At 39.6% G+C, this 25373-nt stretch overlaps 1 protein-coding gene across 10 annotated transcripts in view; it reads left to right on the forward strand.

Moving 5' to 3' along the window:
• Positions 1 to 25373, forward strand: part of ZRANB3 (zinc finger RANBP2-type containing 3) — a 355165-nt gene that overhangs the window by 115955 nt on the left and 213837 nt on the right. For 9 of the 10 annotated variants that reach the window (XM_055108541.2, XM_063595172.1, XM_063595170.1 and 6 more), the window contains exon 3: positions 24386 to 24404. The exons of the other annotated variant lie outside the window; for it this stretch is intronic. In XM_055108541.2, the coding sequence (XP_054964516.1) occupies positions 24386 to 24404 (19 nt within the window). The remainder of the gene's footprint in view (positions 1 to 24385; positions 24405 to 25373) is intronic. 10 annotated transcript variants of the gene reach the window in all.

Raw genomic sequence — 25373 nt, forward strand, 5'->3', positions numbered from 1 at the left:
ATTCTTCTCTCTTTTTTTCTTTATTAGAGTTGCTAGCAGTCTATCAATTTTGTTGATCCGTTCAAAAAACCAGCTCCTGGATTCATTAATTTTTTTGAAGGTTTTTTTTTGTCTCTATTTCCTTCAGTTCTGCTCTGATTTTAGTTATTTCTTGCCTTCTGCTAGCTTTTGAATGTGTTTGCTCTTGCTTTTCTAGTTCTTTTAATTGTGATGTTAGGTTGTCAATTTTGGATCTTTCCCGCTTTCTCTTGTGGGCATTTAGTGCTATAAATTTCCCTCTACACACTGCTTTGAATGCGTCCCAGAGATTCTGTATGTTGTGTCTTTATTGTCGTTGGTTTCAAAGAACATCTTTATTTCTGCCTTCATTTTGTTATATACCCAGTAGTCATTCAGGAGCAGGTTGTTCTATTTCCATGCAGTTGAGCAGTTTTGAGTGAGATTCTTCATCCTGAGTTCTAGTTTGATTGTACTGTGGTCTGAGAGAGAGTTTGTTATAATTTCTGTTCTTTTACATTTGCTGAGGAGAGCTTTACTTCCAAGTATGTGGTCAGTTTTGGAATAGGTGTGGTGTGGTGCTGAAAAAAATGTATATTCTGTTGATTTGGGATGGAGAGTTCTGTAGATGTCTATTAGGTCCACTTGGTGCAGAGCTGAGTTCAATTCCTGGGTATCCTTGTTAACTTTCTGTCTCATTGAGCTGTCTAGTGTTGACAGTGGGGTGTTAAAGTCTCCCATTATTATTATGTGGGAGTCTAAGTCTCTTTGTAGGTCACTCAGGACTTGCTTTATGAATCGGGATGCTCCTGTATTGGGTGCATATATATTTAGGATAGTTAGCTCTTCTTGTTGAACTGATCCCTTTACCATCATGTAATGGCCTTCTTTGTCTCTCTTGATCTTTGTTGGTTTAAAGTCTGTTTTATCCAAGACTAGGATTGCAACTCCTGCCTTTTTTTGTTTTCCATTTGCTTGGTAGATCTTCCTCCATCCTTTTATTTTGAGCCTATGTGTGTCTCTGCATGTGAGATGGGTTTCCTGAATACAGCACACTGATGGGTCTTGACTCTTTATCCAATTTGCCAGTCTGTGTCTTTTAATTGGAGCATTTAGTCCATTTACATGTAAGGTTAATATTGTTATGTGTGAATTTGATCCTGTCATTATGATGTTAGCTGGTTATTTTGCTCATTAGTTGATGCAGTTTCTTCCTAGTCTCGATGGTCTTTACATTTTGGCATGATTTTGCAGCGGCTGGTACTCGTTGTTCCTTTCCATGTTTAGTGCTTCCTTCAGGAGCTCTTTTAGGGCAGGCCTGGTGGTGACAAAATCTCTCAGTATTTGCTTGTCTGTAAAGTATTTTATTTCTCCTTCACTTATGAAGCCTAGTTTGGCTGGATATGAAATTCTGGGCTGAAAATTCTTTTCTTTAAGAATGTTGAATATTGGCCCCCACTCTCTTCTGGCTTGTAGAGTTGGTTGGTTTAATCCACAGATACAAAACCTGTGGAAATAGAGGGCTGACTTTATCTTGGTTGCGTATCAAATTAGTCTGTTGCATTTCTGTAAAAGCTTAAAGTAGACTCTTGTTAACTAGCATATAATTATAAATACCCTAGATCTCTGTACTCAGTTTCCTAGTCTCGTGTTTTTGTGAAAATGACTAAGCCAATTAAACCAAGCTGTGATCAAATGAGGAGAGATAGTACTTTGTAAATGGAAAAGTATCTTAAAACCTTTGTTGCTGTTGTCAGTAAATAAATACTCGCAACAGATATAAGGAAGTTACAGAGGATGGTAGCTTCAAATGTAGCCATTATAAACTGAAGGAAATGTGATTGGCCTTAAAACCTGGTTTTGTAAATACTTTGAATTAGGATGTTGTACAATAACAGAAATAGAACTCAAAATGGCTTAATCACTAAAGAGACCACATAACACATAAGAGAGGGATAGATCTAGGATTGGTTGATTCACTAGTCTATTCATGTCATCTTTCTACTTTGTCATCCTTAGCAGCTCTAGACATCATATCCTTACTCAGCAATGTTCAGAAGCACGTGGAAGGATATATCCGAAGTGTTCTAAAGTGTCTTAATAGGGAAGAAAGAGGAGAAAAGCTTTATGTGAAGCAGCCTATATTTGCAACATATGTTATAACTTTGAAAAACTGGTTAAAATAACATTCAGTGTTTTGTTTTGTTTTAGTTCTTTTTACCTATTATGAAACATCAGTAATATACAGGAAAGACATAAAAGCTTGTAATAATTTCAAGGTACATAAGAGATCCAGAGTAATACAAATAAATCCTTGTGTATTCCAAAAACCTAATGAATTTTTAAAAAGAACTGCCTTTTCTGTTCATAAGCTTTAAAAAAATTAAACTAGTATCTAATGCTTGATAATATCTTGAAAATATTCTGCTTCATTAGTCTGATTCCATTAGCAGAAAATTGCCCTATAACTTTCACTAATGAAGAACAAAACAGGAAATAGTCTCTGCATCTTACTAGATGGTTTAAAAAAAGGTATACCTCAGCTGTTTTGAGAGAATTTATTATTTTCAGGATGTATAATAATTCCCACTGAGCCATTATTTCACACATTAGCTTTTACACAATTATTTATTCTTATTCATAAAACTGCAGATCAAAAAACTTGATTATGCCTGCAGGAACTAGTAGAAAATTTTTAGGGCTTAATTAGATAATAATATTCATTAGAATATTTTGTAGTTAAAAATGAAAATATATTTTATATAAAAAAGCAACAAAAAGTAAGCCAGGTCTACTTGATCTAGTTTATAATTATTTTATAAGTAGTAAAAATGACTTACAATATTAAAATCATTTCATTAATAAAAATGTGGATATACTTGATACCTCAATGTTGATAGATGGAGGAATAAGTGAAATAGTTTTGTTACAAACTGAGTGCCTCTCTCAGAATATAACGTGACACCATTTTGTCTACTAATCAGCTGTAGGTGAAGCAGCCCATGTCTAGCCCATATTTAGTCTAGTTGTTTTGATTTATTGAATTATATGCTAAAAAACCTGAGCATTTCTGTTATAGTCTCTATATTGTGGACATGTAGAGGTTACAGCAAGTATATATCAAAAATTGTTTTTCAATTTTAGTAGCCATCAAATACACATTATTATTTATTTAGTCATTCACAAAACATACCTTTGAGCATCAAGCACAGTGCTAAGCCCTTAGTTTAAGTAAGAGATAACCATATAAACAAATAAGTGTACCAAATGTTACTGATGTTATGGTATAAGTTTATTCAGAGGCAGAAGAAGGGTGCAGTCACTTCTTTTTTAAAAAATTATAGATTCAGAAGGGTACAGGTATGGGTTTGGTACATAGGTATATTGCATAATGGGAGGGTTTGGGCTTCTGGTGAACCCATCACCCAAATAGTGAACATACTCAATAGTTTTTCAACCCTTGCCCGCCTTTGCCTCTACCCCCTTTTGGAGTCCCCAGTGGCCATTGTTCATTTTTATGTGTACCCATTGATCAGCTCCCACTTATAAGTGAGAACATGAGGTATTTGATTTTCTGCTTCTGAGTTATTTTAATTTCAGTAACTATTAGGATAATGATCTCCAGTTGCAGGCATGTTGTTGCAAAGGACATCGTTTTGTTCTTTTTTGTGGTAATATTCCATGGTGTATATATACTAAATTTTCTTTATTCAGTCCACTGTTGATGGACACTTAGGTTGATTCCATGACTTTGCTATTGTAGATAGTGCTGTGATAAATATATGAGTGCAGGTGTCTTCTTGATAAAACAATTTCTTTTGCTATGGATAAATACCCAGTAGTAGGGTTTCTGATTTGAGTGGTAATTCTATTTTTAGTTCTATGAGAAAACTCCTTACTGCTTTCCATCGGGGTTGAACTAATTTACACTCACCTCCCCCCTCAGCAGTGTATAAGTGTTCTCTTTTCTTCATATTCTTGCCAATATCTGTTATATATGTTTTCTTTTTTTTGAGACAGGGTCTCACTTTGTCACCCAGGTTGGTGTGCCGTGGCATGATAGGGCTTACCACAGTCTCAACCTCTGGGGCTCAAGCAGTCTCCCCACCTCAGCCCCCAAGTAGCTGTGACTACAGGTGTGCACCATCACGCCCAGATAATTTTTTGTAATTTTAATAGAGTTGGGGTTTCACCATGTTACCTAGGCTGGTCTTGAACTCTTAGACTCAAGCAGTCTGCCCACATTGGCCTCCCAAAGTGCTGGGATTACAGGCATGAGCCACCACACCTGGCCTATTTTTTGACTTCTTTATGATAGCCATTCTGACTGGTGTGAGATGGTATCTTATTGTGGTTTTAGTTTGCATTTGTCAAATGATAGTGATGTTGAGCATTTTTTCATGTTTTTTGGCAACTTGTATGTCTTTTGAGAAGTGTCTGTTCATGCCCTTTGCCCACTTTTCAATGGGGTTTGTTTCTCCTTGTTGATTCGTTCCAGTTCCTTATAGAGTCTAGATATTAGTCCTTTTTCAGATGCATAGTTTGCAAATATTTTCTCCCATTCTGTAGGTCATCTGTTTACTCTGTTGATTGTTTCTTTTGCTGTGCAAGTCCCATTTACCTATTTTTTGTTCTGTTGCATTTACTCTTGAGGTCTTAGTCATAAATTCTTTGCCTAGTCCAGTGTCCAGAAGAGATTTTCCTAGATTTTCTTCTAGGAATTTTGTAGTTTGAGGTCTTACATTTAAGTATTTAAACCATCTTGAGTTAATTTTTATATATGGTGATATGTAGAGTTCCAGTTTCATTCTTCTGCATATGGCTAGACAGTTATCCCAGTACCATTTATTGAATATAGAGTCCTTTCCCCATTGCTTGTTTTTGTCAGCTTTGTCAAAGATTAGGTGGTTGTAGTTGTGTGGCCTTATTTCAGGGCTCTCTATCCTGTTCCATTGGTCTATGTGTCTCTTTTTGTACCAATATCATGCTGTTTTGGTTACTGTAGCCCTGTTGTATAGTTTGAAGTTGGGTAGTGTGGTGCCTCCAGCTTTGTTCTTTTTGCTTAGAATTACCTTGGCTGTGAAGAATGCCATTGGTAGTTTGATAGGAATAGCATTGAATCTGTACTTTGCTTTAGGCACTGTGGCCATTTTAATGATATTGATTCTTTGTGTCCATGAGCATGAGATGTTTTTCCATTTGTTTGTGTCATCTATGATTTCTTTCATCAGTGTTTCATACAAAGTTCTCCTTATAGAGATCTTTCCTTTCACTACCTTACTTAAATGTATTCCTAGGTATTTTATTTTGTGTGTGTGGCTATTGTAAATGGGACTGAAGTCTTTATTTGGTTTTCAGCTTGAACATTATTGGTGTATAGAAATGCTACTGATTTTTGTATGCTGATTTTGTATCCTGAAACATTACTGAACTTGTTTATCAGGTCTAGGAGTCTTTTGGAGGGATCTTTAGGGTTTTCAAGGTGTAAAATCATGTCATCAGTGCAAAAAGATAATTCGAGTTCCTCTTTTTCGGATGCTTTCTATTTCTTTCTCTTCCTCTGGCTAGGACTTCCAGTTCTGTGTTGAATGGGAGTGGTGAAAGTAGACATCTTAGTCTCGTTCCAGTTCTTCGGTGGAACACTTTCAGCTTTTCCCCATTCAGTATGATGTTGGCTGTGGGTTTGTCATAGATGGCTCTTATTATTTTGAGGTATATCCCTGATGCCTAATTTGTTGAGAGTTTTTTTTTTTATCATAAAGCGATGTTGGATTTTATCAAATGCTTTCTCAGCATCTATGAAGATGATCATGTGTTTTTTGTTTTTAATTCTGTTTATGCAGTGATATTGTTTGGATATCTTCTCCAAATTTCATGTTGAAATGTAATCCCCAATGTTGGAGTTAAGGCCTGGTGGGAGATGTTTGGATCATGAGGGTGGATCACTCATGAATAGCTTGGTGCTTTCCTCACAATAGTGAGTTCTTGTGAGACCTGGTTGTTTGAAAGTGTGTGACACCTCCCCACTCACTCTCTTCTTCCTACATTTGCCATATGATGTGTCTGCTCCTCCTTCACCTCCCACTATGATTGTAAGTTTTCTGTGGCCCTCACCAGAAGCAGATGCCAACAACATACTTATTGTACTGCCTGCAGAACTATGAGCCAATTAAACTGCTTTTCTTTATAAATTACTGAGCCTCAGGCATTTCTTTTTTTTTTTTATATACTTTAAGTTCTAGGGTACATCTGCCAATGTGCAGGTTAGTTACATATGTATATGTGTGCCATGTTGGTGTGCTGCACCCACTAATTTGTCATTTAACATTAGATATATCTCCAAATGCTATCCCTCCCCCCTCCCCCGACCCCACAACAGGCCCCAGTGTGTGATGTTCCCCTTCCTGTCTCCATGTGTTCTCATTGTTCAGTTCCCACCTATGAGTGAGAACATGCAGTGTTCAGTTTTTTGTCCTTGCGATAGTTTGCTGAGAATGATGGTTTCTAGTTTCATCCATGTCCCTGCAAAGGACATGAACTCATCACTTTTTATGGCTGCATAGTATTCCATGGTGTATATGTGCCGCATTTTCTTAATCCAGTCTATCATTGTTGGACATTTGGGTTGGTTCCAAGTCTTTGCTATTGTGAATAGTGCCGCAATAAACATACGTGTGCATGTGTCTTTATAGCAGCATGATTTATAATCCTTTGGGTATATACCCAGTAATGGGATGGCTGGGTCAAACGGTATTTCTAGTTGTAGATCCCTGAGGAATCGCCACCCTGATTTCCACAATGGCTGAACTAGTTTACAGTCCCACCAACAGTGTAAAAGTGTTCCTATTTCTCCACATCCTCTCCAGCACCTGTTGTTTCCTGACTTTTTAATGATCGCCATTCTAACTGGTGTGAGATGGTATCTCATTGTGGTTTTGATCTGCATTTCTCTGATGGCCAGTGATGATGAGCATTTTTTCATGTGTCTTTTGGCTGCATAAATGTCTTCTTTTGAGAAGTGTCTGTTCATATCCTTTGCCCACTTTTTGATGGGGTTGTTTTTTTCTTGTAAATTTGTTTTAGTTCATTGTAGATTCTGGATATTAGCCCTTTGTCAGATGAGTAGATTGCAAAAATTTTCTCCCATTCCGTAGGTTGCCTGTTCACTCTGATGGTAGTTTCTTTTGCTGTGCAGAAGCTCTTTAGTTTAATTAGATCCCATTTGTCAATTTTGGCTTTTGTTGCCATTGCTTTTGGTGTTGTAGACATGAAGTCCTTGCCCATGCCTATGTCCTGAATGGTATTGCCTAGGTTTTCTTCTAGGGTTTTTATGGTTTTAGGTGTAACATTTAAGTCTTTGATCCATCTTGAATTAATTTTTGTATGAGGTGTAAGGAAGGGATCCAGTTTCAGCTTTCTACATATGGCTAGCCAGTTTTCCCAGCACCATTTATTAAATAGGGAATCCTTTCCCCATTTCTTGTTTTTGTCAGGTTTGTCAAAATCAGATGATTGTAGATATTCGGCATTATTTCTGAGGTCTCTGTTCTGTTCCATTGGTCTATATCTCTGTTTTGGTACTAGTACCATGCTGTTTTGGTTACTGTAGCCTTGTAGTATAGTTTGAAGTCAGGTAACGTGATGCCTCCAGCTTTGTACTTTTGGCTTAGGATTGACTTGGCAATGTGAGCTCTTTTTTGGTTCCATATGAACTTTAAAGTAGTTTTTTCCAATTCTGTGAAGAAAGTCATTGGTAGCTTGATGGGGATGGCATTGAATCTATAAATTACCTTGGGCAGTATGGCCATTTTCACAACATTGATTCTTCCTACCCATGAGCATGGAATGTTCTTCCATTTGTTTGTATCCTTTTTTATTTCATTGAGCAGTGGTTTGTAGTTCTCCTTGAAGAGGTCCTTCACATCCCTTGTAAGTTGGATTCCTAGGTATTTTATTCTCTTTGAAGCAATTGTGAATGGGAGTTCACTCATGATTTGGCTCTCTGTTTGTCTGTTATTGGTGTATAAGAATGCTTGTGATTTTTGCACATTGATTTTGTATCCTGAAACTTTGCTGAAGTTGCCTATCAGCTTAAGGAGATTTTGGGCTGAGATGATGGGGTTTTCTGGATATACAATCATGTCATCTGCAAACAGGGACAATTTGACTTCCTCTTTTCCTAATTGAATGCCCTTTATTTCCTTCTCCTGCCTCATTGCCCTGGCCAGAACTTCCAACACTATGTTGAATAGGAGTGGTGAGAGAGGGCATCCCTGTCTTGTGCCATGTTTCGAAGGGAATGCTTCCAGTTTTTGCCCATTCAGTATGATATTGGCTGTGGGTTTGTCATAGATAGCTCTTATTATTTTGAGATACATCCCATCAATACCTAATTTATTGAGAGTTTTTAGCATGAAGGGTTGTTGAATTTTGTCAAAGGCCTTTTCTGCATCTATTAAGATAATCATGTGGTTTTTGTCTTTGGTTCTGTTTATATGCTGGATTACATTCATTGATTTTCATATGTTGAACCAACCTTGCATCCCAGGGATGAATCCGACTTGATCATGGTGGATAAGCTTTTTGATGTGCTGCTGGATTCGGTTTGCCAGTATTTTATTGAGGATTTTTGCATCGATGTTCATCAAGGATATTGGTCTAAAATTCTCTTTTTTTGTTTTGTGTCTGCTAGGCTTTGGTATCAGAATGATGCTGACCTCATAAAATGAGTTAGGGAGGATCCCTTCTTTTTCTATTGATTGGAATAGTTTCAGAAGGAATGGTACCAGCTCCTCCTTGTACCTCTGGTAGAATTCGGCTGTGAGTCCATCTGGTCCTGGGCTTTTTTTGGTTGGTACGCTATTAATTATTGCCTCAATTTCAGAGCCTGTTGTTGTTCTATTCAGATATTCAACTTCTTCCTGGTTTAGTCTTGGGAGGGTGTATGTGTCAAGGAATTTATCCATTTCTTCTAGATTTTCTAGTTTATTTGTGTAGAGGTGTTTGTAGTATTCTCCTATGGTAGTTTGTGTTTCTGTGGGATCGGTGGTGATATCCCCTTCGTCATTTTTTATTGTGTCTATTTGATTCTTCTCTCTTTTCTTCTTTATTAGTCTTGCTAGCGGTCTATCAATTTTGTTGTTCTTCTCAAAAAACCAGCTCCTGTATTCATTGATTTTTTTGATGGGTTTGTTTTGTCTCTATGTCCTTCAGTTCTACTCTGATCTTAGTTATTTCTTGCCTTCTGCTAGATTTTGAATGTGTTTGCTCTTGCTTCTCTAGTTCTTTTAATTGTGATGTTTGGGTGTCAATTTTAGATCTTTCCTGCTTTCTCTTGTGGGCATTTAGTACTATAAATTTCCCTCTACACACTGCTTTGAATGTGTCCCAGAGATTCTGGTGTGTTGTGTCTTTGTTGTCGTTGGTTTCAAAGAACATCTTGATTTCTGCCTTCATTTTGTTATGTACCCAGTAGTCATTCAGGAGCAGGTTGTTCAGTTTCCATGTAGTTGAGCGGTTTTGAGTGAATTTCTTAATCCTGAGTTCTCGTTTGATTGCACTGTGGTCTGAGAGACAGTTTGTTATAATTTCTGTTCTTTCACATTTGTTGAGGAGTGCTTTACTTCCAACTATGTGGTCAATTTTGGAATACGTGTGCTGTGGTACTGAGAATAATGTATATTCTGTTGATTTGGGATGGAGAGTTCTGTAGTTCCGCTTGGTGCAGAGCTGTATTTAATTCCTGGATATCCTTGTTAACTTTCTGTCTCGTTGATCTGTCTAATGTTGACAGTGGCATGTTAAAGTCTCCCATTTTTATTGTGTGTGAGTCTACGTCTCTTTGTATGTCACTCATGACTTGCTTTATGAATCTGGGTGCTCCTGTATTGGGTGCATGTATATTTAGGATAGTTAGCTCTTCTTGTTGAACTTATCCCTTTACCATTATGTAATGGCCTTCTTTGTCTCTTTTGATCTTTGTTGGTTTAAAGTCTGCTTTATCAGAGACTAGGATTGCAACCCCTGCCTTTTTTTGTTTTCCATTTGCTTGGTAGATCTTCCTCCATCCCTTTATTTTGAGCCTATGTGTGTCTCTGCACGTGAGATGGGTTTCCTGAATACAGCACACTGATGGGTCTTGACTCTTTATCCAATTTGCCAGTCTGTGTCTTTTAATTGGAGCATTTAGTCCATTTACATGTAAGGTTAATATTGTTATGTGTGAATTTGATCCTGTCATTATGATGTTAGCTGGTTATTTTGCTCATTAGCTGATGCAGTTTCTTCCTAGCCTCGATGGTCTTTACATTTTGGCATGATTTTGCAGCTTAGTTTGGCTGGATATGAAATTCTGGGTTGAAAATTCTTTTCTTTAAGAATGTTGAATATTAGCCCCCACTCTCTTCTGGCTTGTAGAGTTTCTGCCGAGAGATCCGCCGTTAGTCTGATGGGCTTCCCTTTGTGGATAACCCCCACCTTTGTCTCTGGCTGCCCTTAACATTTTTTCCTTCATTTCAACTTTGGTGAATCTGACAATTGTGTGTCTTGGAGTTGCTCTTCTCGAGGAGTGTCTCTGTGGCATTCTCTGTATTTCCTGAATTTGAATGTTGGCCTGACTTGCTAGTTTGGGGAAGTTCTCCTGGATAATATCCTGAAGAGTGTTTTCCAACTTGGTTCCATTCTCCCTGTCACTTTGAGGTACAGCAATCAGATGTAGATTTGGTCTTTTCACATAGTCCCATATTTCTTGGAGGCTTTGTTCGTTTCTTTTTATTCTTTTTTCTCTAAACTTCTCTTCTCGCTTCATTTCATTCATTTGATCTTCCATCACTGATACCCTTTCTTCTAGTTGATAGAATTGGCTACTGAGACTTGTACATTTGTCACATAGTTCTCATGCCTTGGTTTTCAGCTCCATCAGGTCCTTTAAGGACTTCTCTGCATTGGTTATTCTAGTTAGCCATGCGTCTAATTTTTTTCAAGGTTTTTGACTTATTTGCCATGGGTTTGAACTTCCTCCTTTAGCTCGGAGTAGTTTGATCATCTGAAGCCTTCTTCTCTCACCTCGTCAAAGTCGTTCTCCATCCAGCTTTGTTCCATTGCTGGTGAGGAGCTGTGTTCCTTTGGAGGAGGAGAGGCGCTCTGATTGTTAGAGTTTCCAGTTTTTCTGCTCTGTTTTTTCCCCATCTTTGTGGTTTTATCTACCTTTGGTCTTTGATGATGGTTACGTACTGATGGGATTTTGCTGTGGATGTCCTTTCTGTTTGTTAGTTTTCCTTCTAACAGTCAGGACCCTCAGCTGCAGGTCTGTTGGAGTTTGCTGGAGGTCCACTCCAGGCCCTGTTTGCCTGGGTATCAGCAGCAGAGGCTGCAGAACAGCGGATATTGGTGAACAGCAAATGTTGCTGCCAGATCCTTCCTCTGGAAGTTTTTTCTCAGAGGAGTACCCGGCTGTGTGAAGTGTCAGTCTGCCCCTACTCGGGGGTGCCTCCCAGTTAGGCTACTCGGTGGTCAGGGACCCCTTGAGGAGGCAGTCTATCCGTTCTCAGATCTCCAGCTGCGTGCTGGGATAACCACTGCTCTCTTCAAAGCTGTCAGACAAGAACATTTAAGTCTGCAGAGGATTCTGCTGCCTTTTGTTTGGCAATGCCCTGCCCCCAGAGGTGGAGTCTACAGAGGCAGGCAGGCCTCCTTGAGCTGCAGTGGGCTCCACACAGTTGGAGCTTCCAGGCTGCTTTGTTTACCTACTCAAGCCTCAGCAATGGCGGGCGCCTCTCCCCCAGCCTTGCTGCCGCCTTCCAGTTGGATCTCAGACTGCTGTGCTAGCAATGAGCGAGGCTCTGTGGGCATAGGACCCTCCGAGCCATGTGCGGGATATAATCTCCTGGTGTGCCGTTTGCTAAGACCGTTAGAAAAGCACAGTATTAGGGTGGGAGGGACCTGATGTTCCAGGTGCCATCTGTCACCCCTTTGTTTGACTAGGAAAGGGAATTCCCTGACCCCTTGCGCTTCCCGGGTGAGGCAATGTCTCGCCCAGCTTCAGCTCCCGCTGGGTGCACTGCACCTACTGTCCTGCACCCACTTTCCGACACTCCCCAGTGAGATGAGCCTTGTACCTCAGTTGGAAATGCAGAAATCACCCGTCTTCTGCGTCGCTCACACTGGGAGCTGTAGATTGGAGCGTTTCCTATTTGGCCATCTTGGTTGCACCCCCTCGGGCATTTGTTTATAGCAGTGGAAGAATGGCCTAATACATGTGTATTATGCATTAAGGTTACATTGAGAAAGAATGGACTGGCCGGGTGCGGTGGTTCATGCCTGTAATCCTAGCACTTTGGGAGGCTGAGGTGGGTAGATCACCTGAGGTCAGGAGTTCCAGACCAGTCTGGCCAACATGGTGCAACCTCGTCTCTACAAAAAATACAAAAATTAGCTCGATGTGGTGGCCCGCACCTGTAATTCCAGCTACTCAGGAGGCTGAGCAGGAGAATCGCTTGAACCCAGGAGGTGGAGGTTGCAGTGAGCTAAGATCGCACCATTGCACTCCAGCCTGGGTGACAAGAGCGAAACTGTCTTAAAAAAAAAAAAGTCTGGGTGCAGTGGCTAAGCCCTGTAATCCCAGCACATTGGGAGGCCGAGTTGGATGGATCATGAGGTCAGGAGATCAAGACCATCCTGGCTAACACGGTGAATCCCCATCTCTACTAAAAATACAAAAAATTAGCCGGACATGGTGGTGGGCTCCTGTAGTCCCAGCTACTCGGGAGACTGAGGCAGGAGAATCACTTGAACCTGGGAGCCGGAGGTTGCAGTGAGCCAAGATCGTGCCACTGCACTGCATCCTGGGCAACAGAGTGAGACTCCGTCTCAAAAAAAAAAAAAAGAGAGAGAAAGAATGAACTAACACGTGTATATGCAATAAAGGTTACATTGAAATATTAAATTATTGCCTCAAATCAAGATGAATGAATAACTCTAGAGCAGTCCTCGTATGTGATTAATCACTGAAGTCATTTCAAAGGAAAAATATTTTCCAAAAGCCTCATTGTTTAGTTAAAATTTTTGTATTATGTTCAATATGTACACACCAAAACTAGGTTAAAAAATTTCATATACTTATAGCTTTTAGGAAATATTTTCAAAATATGAAAAGTTTTCAAAATTAAATACAAATAAGGCAAAATAAAAATAGTTCAGTTAACAGTATTAATTTAATATGATAGTATTATTTGGCAGATGTTAAATTGATGCTAGTGAGGTTTTATGGCCAAAACTAATAGCCTCATGTCTCTTAAATATTGAAAGTTTATTCATATCCTATACTTCCTTTTTTAATGATGAGGAATTGAGTTCAGCTGCACATAATAATAGCTAAAATATATTGGACTATTTTCTCCTGCAGTTAACAGGAGTTTAGAGCCACACCTTTCCAATCTTCTTGTCCTTTTCTGCCTAGTAGATCACAAGGCAGCTATTACGGTTCCAGATTTGGCATCATTGCGTGATGCAGGAAGACAGGAAGAAGACAAAACGACATGTGTTAACTGAGTCAACCCTATTTTAACAAGCTTTCTCAGAATCACCACCTAGTTATGTTGACTAAGGCCTCATTGGCCACATTTTGTCATATAACCACAGCTAGTTGAAAAAGAGATTGGAAAAGGAGAGGTTTAGTTCACCACAGGCCCCCCACCCACAGGGTGTGTTAGTGAGGGGGAAGGGGAGAAGGGATTTTGGAAAAGCAACAGCAAGCTCTACCATAACTTCTAAGGCCGTTTTTATCGAGGGATGATTTGGAAGCACTTATAGCCATCTTCATCACATAAAGATCACATCAACTTTGGGGTGTTATTGAAATCTCTCTCAAGTAGGTATCTAACTATGTCTGCAATCCGGGAAAGAAAAATCCTTCATATTTGCTCTCATAATTACTGATAATTAAAGTTTAAATTTTAAAAGCTAAAAGAAATCAGTTCCCTCGTGAGTATGATGTTCTCCGTGCATGCACCCCTATGTGTCTGGTGATGTCTCAATTCCACACTACCCTAAGTCCGACTATTGTAAAAACGTATTTACTCATCATTCTGCAATAAGAAGTGTTTAATATAGGTAAATGGGAAGGGATTTCTCATATAATCCTAAGTGCAAAAGGGACCACTAAATGTACATAGGCCTGATTTTAAAGTAGTTGTTCAGATGACCCAGAATATACTTATGGTAATATTTTTTGGAATTTAATCTAAATGACTTAACAGTTAACAAAGAGAATTCTGAGTTCCTTACAAGTCCGTAAATTTCTGTCCGTAGGCCAAACCAGGCCCACCAATTATGTTGATAAATAAAGTTTTTTTGGAACACAACCCTGCTCATTCATTTATTTGTTGTCATTGGCTGCTTTTCCGGTGTTAGAACAGAGTTGAGTAGTTGTGACAGACAATCGCATGCATGACCTGTAAAGCCTAAAATATTTACCATTAGAAAAAAATGTGCCAACCCCTGCCTTAGAATATATTGGTGAACAACCTTTTAAGAATTAGTGACCTAAAGAAAGTTTCTGGTACAGTGCCAAAAGTTATGACTTTAGTTTGATACATAAGACCTTTCTATTAAGACTAGATGAGGCCAAGGTGGGCAGATCATGAGGTCAGGAGTTCGAGACCAGCCTGGCCAACATGGTGAAACCCCATCTCTACTAAAAATACAAAAAAGTAGCTGGGCGTGGTGGTGTGTGCCTGTATTTCCAGCTACTTGGGAGGCTGAGGCAGGAGAATCACTTGAACCCAGGAGGCGGAGGTTGCAGTGAACCAAGATCGTGCCATTGTACTCCAGCCTGGGCAACAGAGCACGTCTCCATTTAGAGAAAAAAAAAGACTAGACGAAGAAACAAAATATGGATTTATCAGAAGAGTGAACACACAGAGTCCATGCCAATAGGATGTTATTTATTTATTTATTTATTTTTATTATTACTATTTTTGAGATGAAGTCTTGCTCTGTTGCCCAGGCTGGAGTGCAGTGGTGCAATCTTGGCTCACGGCAACTTCTTCCTCCCAGATTCAAGCAATTCTTCTGCCTCAGCCTCCCGAGTAGCTGGGATTATAGGAGCCCGCTTCCACACTCGGCTAATTTTTGTACTCTCAGTAGAGATGGGTTTTCACCATGTTGGCCAGGCTGGTCTCAAACTCTTGACCTCTTAATCCGCCTGCCTTGGCCTTCCAAATTGCTGGGATTACAGGTGTGAGCCACCATACCCAGCCAGGATGTAATTTAATAGGAATAAATTCAAAGTCCTAAGTTCAGAATTGAGAAAAATACGAAAACCTTTTCGAAAAACAAATTAGGCCTTATACACTGAAAGAGCTACAGTGACACAGAGATCACCAGTTACAGAAATGGTAGTCTCGAATTGATAGAATCTTGTGTTTTGCCCCTTCCCCGTGACCATGTACCAAGATCTTTCTCATTCAAAAGCATGTTATTGGCATTCCTTACAAACAGCACTCAAACAACAACTCAGTTATAAGTGAAAAACATAGAATACTAAGCAATACTAAATATTTTTAGTAACAATACTAAACATTTTTCATTTTTGTCATCATGTTGTGAGTTAAAGTGTCTAAAGAAAATCTTCTGTCTAACCTTGTATGCCCTTCTCTTAAGAATATAAGTGGCATGCCTATGAAAAGACAATGTAAAAAAAACCCTCCAGTTTATATGTGTTCACCCTCATTCCTTCCAGGGTGCAGCTTAGTCAGTCTTACTCTAAAACTTTAGCCTGTGATCTTATATCCTATAACATTGTTCATATTTTAAAAACCTGTGAATTTTTGTCGATGGCATACTTAATATGTTGCCACCCATTGAATGTACACTTTAATACTATCTGAGGTTGTAGTTTTAAAACACTGTATTTCTGATCTATAATTCACATATGCTTATAAATTCATAGACTTCTAGAAGGATACATAAGAAAGCAGGTCCAGAGGTTGCTTCTGGGAAGGGGCCTGGGGAGCTGGGAGACCAGGTGACAGGGTGAAGAGAAACATTTCACTGTATATTCTATTGTGCCTTTTTACTGTTGATCCATGTACATGTATGGCCATTCAAGTAAATCAATGAAATATCTTTTAAAACCCATATCTTCTCCAGAATCATCTTCTAACCTAGGCATAGTTCATTTGCAAATCATACTATCATCACAGTCACACTATGGACGTGAAACAGCCAACCAAAGCAACTATGACAAGCCAAAGATTCAACAAGTGTACTGAACACAGTGTGATTAGGTGGTTGTCATCACTTAGGGAAAATACTTTAATTGGTTGAATAGGTATATGAAAACCCAGTTTACACAGAAATCCAAGGAGAACTGATCAATAAAAAAAGTGACAAAATGCTGGGTGCAGTGGCTCACGCCTGTAATCCCAGCACTTTGGGAGCCCGGGGCTGGCGGATCACGAGGTCAGGAGATCGAGACCATCCTGGCTAACACAGTGAAACCCCGTCTCTACTAAAAATACAAAAAAAAAAAATTAGCTGGGCATGGTGGCGGGCGCCTATAGTGCCAGCTAATCCGGAGGCTGAGGCAGGAGAATGGCGTAAACCCAGGAGGCGGAGCTTGCAATGAGCTGAGATAGCGCCACTGCACTCCAGCCTGGGCGACAGAGCAAGACTCCATCTCAAAAAAAAAAAAAGTGACAAAAGAAATGGTTTTTGTTTGTTCAAAGGAGGTAGAAAAAAAGAGTAAGGGCAAAAAGATACAATGAAATGTGCAGCTCAAGGCTTGATACCTTTAACAGTGGAATTCAGGAGTCAGAAGCTAGTAGATGAAATTAAGAACAGGCATGTAGGGCCAGGTGCAGTGACTCACACCTGTAATCCCAGCACTTTGGGAGGCTGAGGCGGGCAGATCACGAGGTCAGGAGATCAAGACCATCCTGGCTAACACGGTGAAACCCCATCTCTACTAAAACAAAAAAATTAGCCGGGTGTGGTGGCGGGCACCTATAGTCCCAGCTACTCGGGAGGCTGAGGCAGGAGAATGGCGTGAACCCAGGAGGCAGAGCTTGCAGTGAGCGGAGATCGCACCACTGCACTCCAGCCTGGGTGACAGAGCGAGACTCCATCTCAAAAAATAAATAAATAAATAATAAGAAAAACAAAAAGAAAAAGAACAGGTATGTAAAACGTGGAGAGCAAATGGACATGATCCTTATTGCTGCAATTCTCCAAAGATATGTAGTTCATAAATGTGCAAGATATGGAGAAACAGCCACTTCTGCTACATATGCAGACAATGACCCTAAGTATGTGTCTCCTCCTTGTATATGTTTTGGGGGAGGAGAGGTAAGGGAAAGGGTTACATGGTAACTTTCAGCTTTCCTCTTGATCTAGGGCTATAAAAGCAGCAGAATACTGTAGCTTATTGAAAGCACAGCAAACAGGACATTTCCAGAGTGTAGCAGAAAGCAGGCATGGAAGCCCACTGTATCCCTAGCATGTATTCACAGTTACCAATTGAAACAATGGTTACTTTTAGTAGCCCTCCTGCTAAAATAACTTAAATTAGAAATGGGTTCTTGGCTGAAGAAATTAAGCAAGATTTCTGGTTAAAAAGTTTTAAGAAGAAGAGGAGCTACATGAGCATGTTCAAATGCCATCTTTAACTATAATAGAAACCTTTCTTATTTCTTCAACAGGATATACCCATCCTAAAGTGAAAATAAAAAGTTTTTCTTTTCTTTCCTTTTTTTTGTTTTTTTTTTTTGAGGCAGGGTCTGGCTTTCTTGCCCAGGCTGAAGTGCAGTGGTACGATCATGCCTCACTGCAGATTAAACCTCCTGGGCTCAAGTAGTTCTCCTACCTCAGTCTCCCAAGTAGCTGGGGCTAGAGGCACACACCACCACACCTGCCTAGTTTTTTATTTTTAGTTTTAGTGGAGAGGAGGTCTCGCTATGTTGCCCACGTTGGTCTCAGATTGGTACGCTAAAGTGATCCTCCCACCTCAGCTTACCAAAGTGCTGGGGTTATAATCATGAGCCACCTTGTCCAGTCTCTTGGTTTTGTTTGTTTTTGTTTGTTTGTTTAGATGCAGTCTCACTCTGTTGCCCAGGCTGGAGCACAGTAGCATGATAATAACAGCTCACTACAGACTCAATCTCCTGGGCTCAAGGGATCCTCCTGCCTCAGCATCCCTAGTAGCTGAGACTACAGGCGTGGATAACACACCTGGCTAATATTTTTAAATTTTATTTTAATTTTTTTCTTTTTTGTTTTTGCGGGTACAGAGTAAGTGTATATATTTATGGGGTACATGAGCTATTTTGATACAGGCATACAATGCATAATAAGCAGATGTATCACCTCAAGCATTTATTCTTTATGTTACAAACAATCCAATTATATTGTTTTAATTATTTTTAAATGTACAATTTAATTATTATTGACTATAGTCACCCCATTGTGCTATTGAATACTAGATATTATTCATTCTATTTTTATTTACCCATTAACCATCCCGACTTTCCCCCTACCCCACCACTACCCTTCCCAGTCTCTAATAACCATCATTCTATTCTCTATCTCCATGAGTTCAGTTGTCTTAATTTTGGATTCCCACACATAAGTGAGAACGTGCAAAGTTTGTCTTTCTGTGCCTGGCTTATTTCACTTAACATAATGACCTCTAGTTCCACCCATGTTGTTGCAAATGACAGGATCTCATTCTTTTTTATGGCTGAATAGTACTCCATTGTGTATATGTACCACATTTTCTTTATCTCTTCATCTGTTGATGGACATGTAGGTTGTTTCCAAATCTTGGCTATTGTGAATAGTGCTGCAATAAACATGGGAGTGTAGATATCTCTTTGTTATACTAATTTCCTTTCCTTTGGGTATATACCTAGCAGTAGGATTGCTGGATCAGATGGAAGCTCTATTTTTGGTTTTTGTGAGGAACCTCCAAATTGTTCCCCATAGTGGCTATACTAATTTACATTCCCACCAGCAGTGTACAAGTGTTCCCTTTTCTCCATATCCTTGTCAGCATTTGTTGTTGCCTGTCTTTCATTTTAACTGGGGTGAGATGATATCTCATTATAGTTTTGATTTGCATTTCTCTGATGATCAATGCTGTCGAGCACATTTTCATATAACTGTTTGCCCTTTGTATGTCTTCCTTTGAAAAATATCTATTCAGATCTTTTGTCCATTTAAAAAATTGGATTATTAGATTTTTTTCCTGAAGAGTTGTTTGAGCTTCTTCTTTGTTCTGGTTATTAATCCCTTGTCAGATGGATAGTTTGCAAATATTTTCTCCCATTCTGTGGGTTGTCTCTTTACTTTGTGGATTGTTTCCTTTTCTGTGCAGAAGCTTTTTAACTTGATGTGATCCCATTTGTCCATTTTATTTGGTTGCCTGTGTTTGTGGGTTATTACTCAAGAAATCTTTGCCCAGCCAGGCACCGTGGTTCACCCCTGTAATCCCAGCACTTTGGGAGGCCGAGGCAGGTGGATCATTTGAGGTCAGGAGTTTGAGACCAGCCTGGCCAAAATGGTGAAACCCCGCCTCAACTAGAAATACAAAAATTAGCCGGGCGTCGTGGTGTGCGCCTGTTGTCCTAGCTACTCAGGAGGCTAAGGCATGAGAATCGCTTGAACGTGGGAGGCAGAGGTTGTAGTGAGCCAAGATTGCACCACTGCACTCCAGCCTGGGTGACAGAATGAAACTGTGTCTCAAAACTAAAAAAAATTAAAAAAAAAAAAAAAGAAATCTTTGCCCATTCTTGTGTCCTGGAGTATCGCCTCAGTGTTTCCTTGTAGTAGTTTCATGATTTGAGGTCTTAGATTTAAGTCTTTAATCCATTTTGATTTGATTTTTGTTTACGGTGAGAGATGGTTTAATTCTTCTGAATGCAGATATCCAGTTTTCCCAGCACCATTTATTGAAGAGACTGCCCTTTCTCCCAGTGTATGTTTTTGACAGCTTTGTCCAAAATGAGTTCACTGTAGATGTATGGATTTGTTTCTGGGTTCTCTATTCTGTTCCTTTGGTCTGTGTGTCTGTATTTATGCTAGTACCTTGCTGGTGACGATAGCTCTGTAGTATAACTTGAAGTCAGATAATGTGATTCCTCCAGTTTTGTTTTTGCTCAGGATGGCTTTGACTATTCTGGGTCTTTTGTGGTTCCATATAAGTTTTAGAATTGTTTTTTCTGTTTCTGTGAAGAGTGTACTTTTTTTTTTTTTTTTTTTTTGTAGAGACAAGGTCTTGCTATGTTGTCCAGGCTGATCTCAAAGTCCTGCATTCAAGCAATCCTGCCTCAGCCTCCCAAAGCACTTCGGGATTATGGACATAAGCCACTACACCCAGCTTAGTATCTTTTACATAACTAGACATTCCTTCTCATTCTCTTTTGCTGGATTCTTCCCCTCTCTTGACTTCTCATTGTTGTAGTGCTCCAAGGCTTTTTTTCCCTTGTGGTAAAAAAACACAATGTAAAATTTACTACCTTAACCATTTTAATTTTACAGTGTAGTAGTGTTAAGTATATCTTATTATGTAAGGTATAGGTAACAACTTTTTCATCTAGTAAATCGAAACTCTATACCCAGTTAACATCTCCCCTTTTCCTCCTCCCTTGTCTCTATACTCTTCCTTCCTAGGTGATCACGTCTAGTCTCTTGACTAAAATATCATCTGTTTTGCTTTAGTTTAATTTCAGCTTCCCATCTCCTTACCTCCCTTCAGTTTTGCATATTCAGATTTTTGGATTATGTCCCTTCTGTTTCTAGTCTTTATTTAGAGTGTATATGGTCCATTAAGTTATCACATATCAAGCTTCATTGCTTACCAGATTCCCTTTTCCTTTTTTCCTATCTTGAATCTATGTTAAGGTGTTTTTATTGTTTGGTTATTTTCTCAGGTATTTTTACTGAAATGGTTTGCTTTAGTGGTGTAATTTTGGTAATCTTGAATAGCCTTAAATATCTTTTTGCCATCCCATAACAAATCGGGGATATCTCGGCTAGTATAAGATTCATAACTTCTAAGCCGGGCATGGTGGCTCACGCCTGTAATCCCAGCACTGTGGGAGGCCAAGGCAGGCAGATCATGAGATCAGGAGTTTGAGACCAGCCTGGCCACCATAGTGAAACCCTGTCTCTACTTAAAAAAAAAAAAATTAGCTGGGCATGGTGGCGGGCGCCTGTTTACCCAGCTACTCGAGAGGCTGAGGCAGGAGAATCGCTTGAGCCTGGAAAGCGGAGGTTGCAGTGAGCCGAGATCGCGCCATTGCACTCCAGCCAGGAAAACAGAGTGAGACTCCATCTAAAAAAAAAGGTTCATAACTTCTGCTGCTTTTCGTTTCAGTTAGTTTAGATCCTGTTGCATTTTATTCTAGCTTCTAGAGTTGATGATTAGACCAGTACCAGTCCTAGTTTTCTCTTTATGGATAATTGTTCTTTCTTTCTGGACACTTAGAAGATTTTTTCTTTATTTGTAAAATTAATGAATTTTACAAGGGTATAATAGATATTTGTCTTTTCTCTTTAATCCATCCTGAAACTTGGTTTCCCTTTTCACTTATCCACCAAAAGCCAGCCCAGAGAAATTTCCCTTTATTATTTACTTAATTGTTGCCTCTCCTCCCTCTGGTGCTTTTTCTCTTTTTGAACACCTAGTTTTTGTAAAACAGGTCTTCTGGGACTATTTTCAAGTCTTTCTATTCCTTCAGTATTTCCATTTATTTTGCTTTCTGTTCTGTGCTTTGAGATAATCCACGTACTGCATCTTCCAGTCTATTTATTTAGCTGTCAATAATGATCATCTTAAAAAAAAAAAAGTTCATGTTGTCGTTTTGCTTTGAAATCTATACATGAATCTTCCTGGAAAAAAAATCATGTTTTTCCAAGTATTGCTTTTTAGTTTTCTAATCTGTTGGCTTGTTTACAAAGAATGTAATAAATTTTTTACTCTTATATATGTTTTAATTTTCAATTAAAGTATTTGAATTTTATTTTTTGTAAAGATATTTATTGGGGCCAGGTGCAGTGGCTCACGCTTATAATCCCACCAGTTTGGGAGGCCTAGGTGGGTGGATCACATGAGTCCAGGAGTTCTAGACCAACCTGAACAACATAGTGAAACCCTGTCTCTACAAATAAAAAAATAGCTGGGTGTGGTGGCATACACCTGTAGTCCCAGCCACTTTGGAGGCTGAGGTGGTAGGATCATTAGAGGTCAAGGCTGCAGTGAGCCGTGATCGTGCCACTGCCCTCTAGCCTGAGTGACAAAGGGAGACTGTCTCAGAAAAAAAAAAACCAAAAAACATATTTATTGGGTAAGCTGACATCTTTTTGAACAATGAAATTTCATTTTCACTTAACTGTAATGCATTCATTGGTAATTTATTTACTCCAAATGCTTAATTTGTTGTTGTTGTTGTTGTTTTTGAGACGGAGTCTCACTCTGTTGCCCAAGCTGGAGTGCAGTGGCATGATCTTGGCTCACTGCAACCTCTGCCTCCCGGGTTCAAGTGTTTCTCCTGCTCAGCCTCCCAAGTACCTGGGACTACAGGGGTGCGTCATCACACCTGGCTAATTTTTTACTTTTAGTACAGACAGGGTTTCACCATGTTGGCCAGGCTGGTCTCGTACTCCTGACCTCAGGTGATCCAGTCACCTCGGCTTCCCAAAGTGCTGGGATTACAGGCGTTAGCCACCGTGCCCGGCCATAATTTGTATTTTATATATAGAAATAAATCTTACAAGATTATATGATATCAAGACAACTGGGAATAAAGGAACAATAAAATGGAAAAAGTTTTTTTCCTGCCCCGCCCCCTTTTTTTTTTTTTTTTTTTTGTATTTTCATTTTGTTTTGTTTTGTTTTAGAGATAGGGTCTCCCTCTGTTGTCCAGGCTGGAGTACAGTGGGACAATCGTAGCTCAGTGTGGCTTCCAATTCCTGGCCTCAATCTATGCTCCTACCTCACCCTCCTGAGCCACTGGGATAACAGGCATGAGCCACTGTACCTGGCCTCTTGCCAATTTTTATACTATTCCAGCTATTTTTTTAGGTTGTCTGGAAATATCCTCACTTAAGGGATTGGTTTTACCCCTTATCATATGTTTGCTGTCTCAAAGGAACACCCGATGATCCTGACCATGCCTGCTATTCTTTCCCTTTGCCCTTTGTTTTTCTGCTACTTAATACTTGAGTTTATGCCCCCATCCTCAATTATCATTGCATAGAATTTATTTATACAGGTTAATAAGAAAGAACTGAGAAAAGAAAGTTTAGCAAAGTAATAGAAATAAAAACTCAGCGGCCAGGCGCAGTGGCTCACGCCTGTAATCCCAGCACTTTGGGAGGCCGAGGTGGGTGGATCACGAGGTCAGGAGATCAAGACCATCCTAGCTAACACGGTGAAAACCCGTCTCTACTAAAAATACAAAAAATTAGCCTGGCGTGGTGACAGGTGCTTGTAGTCCCAGCTACTCGGGAGGCTGAGGCAGGAGAATAGCATGAACCTGGGAGGCAGAACTTGCAGTGAGCGGAGATCGCACCACTGCACTCCAGCCTGGGCAACAGAGCGAGACTCCGTCTCAAAAAAAAAAAAAAAAAGAAATAAATGAAAACTCATCTTAAAGGTAGGCTTAGCATATATAGTTATGTATTTAACTTATGCTAATATGTAATTCACACTTATTTTCTTATATTTTAATGCAGCATTCTTCTCTTTATAGGGAAGACCAATCTTAAGGTTTAAGGATGAGGAGGGTGGTCACTGGTACAATCGCTTACCACTTTGCTCACGTTTTTGAAGGGTCATTGTAACTATCTTCATGGGTGGGCTGTGGGAACAGCACATCTGAAGCTCTAACACTCCCACGTAGCCATATGCCTTTGGCAGCTGGAGAGTCATATAAAATCAGCACTGGCCCATGTTCTCATACTTATAAACACCTCTCTCTGGCTTACTACTTTAGTATTTATGAACTATTTTGTGGCAAGCTACTTAATCAGAACTTTAAAAATGGTTCACTTTGGCCGGGCACAGTTGCTCACGCCTGTAATCCCAGCACTTTGGGAGGCTGAGGCGAGCAGATCACGAGGTCAAGAGATCGATACCATCCTGAGCAACATGGTGAAACCCCTTCTCTACTAAAAATACAAAAATTAGATGGGCGTGGTGACACACATCTGTAGTTCCAGCTACTCAGGAGGCTGAGGCAGGAGAATCACTTGGACCTGGGAGACAGAGGTTGCAGTGAGCTGAGATCGCACCACTGCACTCCAGCCTGGTGACAGAGCGAGACTCCATCTCAAAAAAAAAAGGAAAAAGGTTCACTTTGATAATTAATTTTTTTTTTATTTTTTCCAGGTGTATGGTGGCTGATGAAGTAAGTGTTTCAATGGTTTTTATGTCTTTTATAAGATTACACAGCTTGTTTTTAGTGTCTGCTATTTTCCATGTACTCTTTCTCCATATGACTGTATGTCTGTATATGGGGATGGGGAGAGAGAGAAAGATGGGAGGGTGAGGAGGGAGGGGGAGAGAGAATGAGAATGAATGAATGTGTGTGTGTTTGTGTTTTCTAGACATGCATCTGATACATATGTTAATATTAACATTAGTGACCCCAAATTGTTACCTAGGATGCATGAATGAGTTTTGAAATGCAGCCCCCCAAAAAGCTTTTCTGTTATAATAGTACTTGCTTAAAAGCTAAACTTTAAAGATTCTGTTCTAAAGGTTATTGTTTATTGTTTCCTATGAGTTTGAAACATAGTTCTGAAATGGTATTTTAGTATCACTCAACAATTTGATAGATTTAAATGGCATGTGCTTATATGTATCCCTATTCGTGTTTTCTCTCTGAAATGGAGGCTCTTGTTACGTGAACTATGATATTCTTTGTGTACATTCTCAGACTAATATAAGTCAATAAAGTTCTAATTTTTAACAACCGTTTGAGAAATGTGTTGCTGTTTTTCATTATGTCTTTAAGAATAACAGCAAAACGGCCAGGCGCAGTGGCTCACGCCTGTAATCCCAACACTTTGGGAGGCCGAGGCAGGTGGATCATGAGGCCAGGAGTTTGAGACCATCCTGGCTAACACGGTGAAACCCCATCTCTATTAAAATATAAAAATTTAGCCGGGCGTGGTGGCGGGCATCTGTAGTCCCAGCTACTCAGGAGGCTGAGGCAGGAGAATGGCATGAACCCAGGAGGCAGAGCTTGCAGTGAGCCGAGAGCATGCCACTGCACTCCAGCTTGGGCGACAGAGTGAGACGCCGTCTCAAAAAAAAAAAAAAAAAAAAAAGAATAACAGCAAAACATACACTTTTCAAAATATATTAGAAATGA

The sequence above is a fragment of the Pan paniscus genome, chromosome 13 (genome assembly GCF_029289425.2).
Source record: "Pan paniscus chromosome 13, NHGRI_mPanPan1-v2.0_pri, whole genome shotgun sequence".
In the NCBI taxonomy this organism is placed as follows: Eukaryota; Metazoa; Chordata; class Mammalia; order Primates; family Hominidae; genus Pan; species Pan paniscus.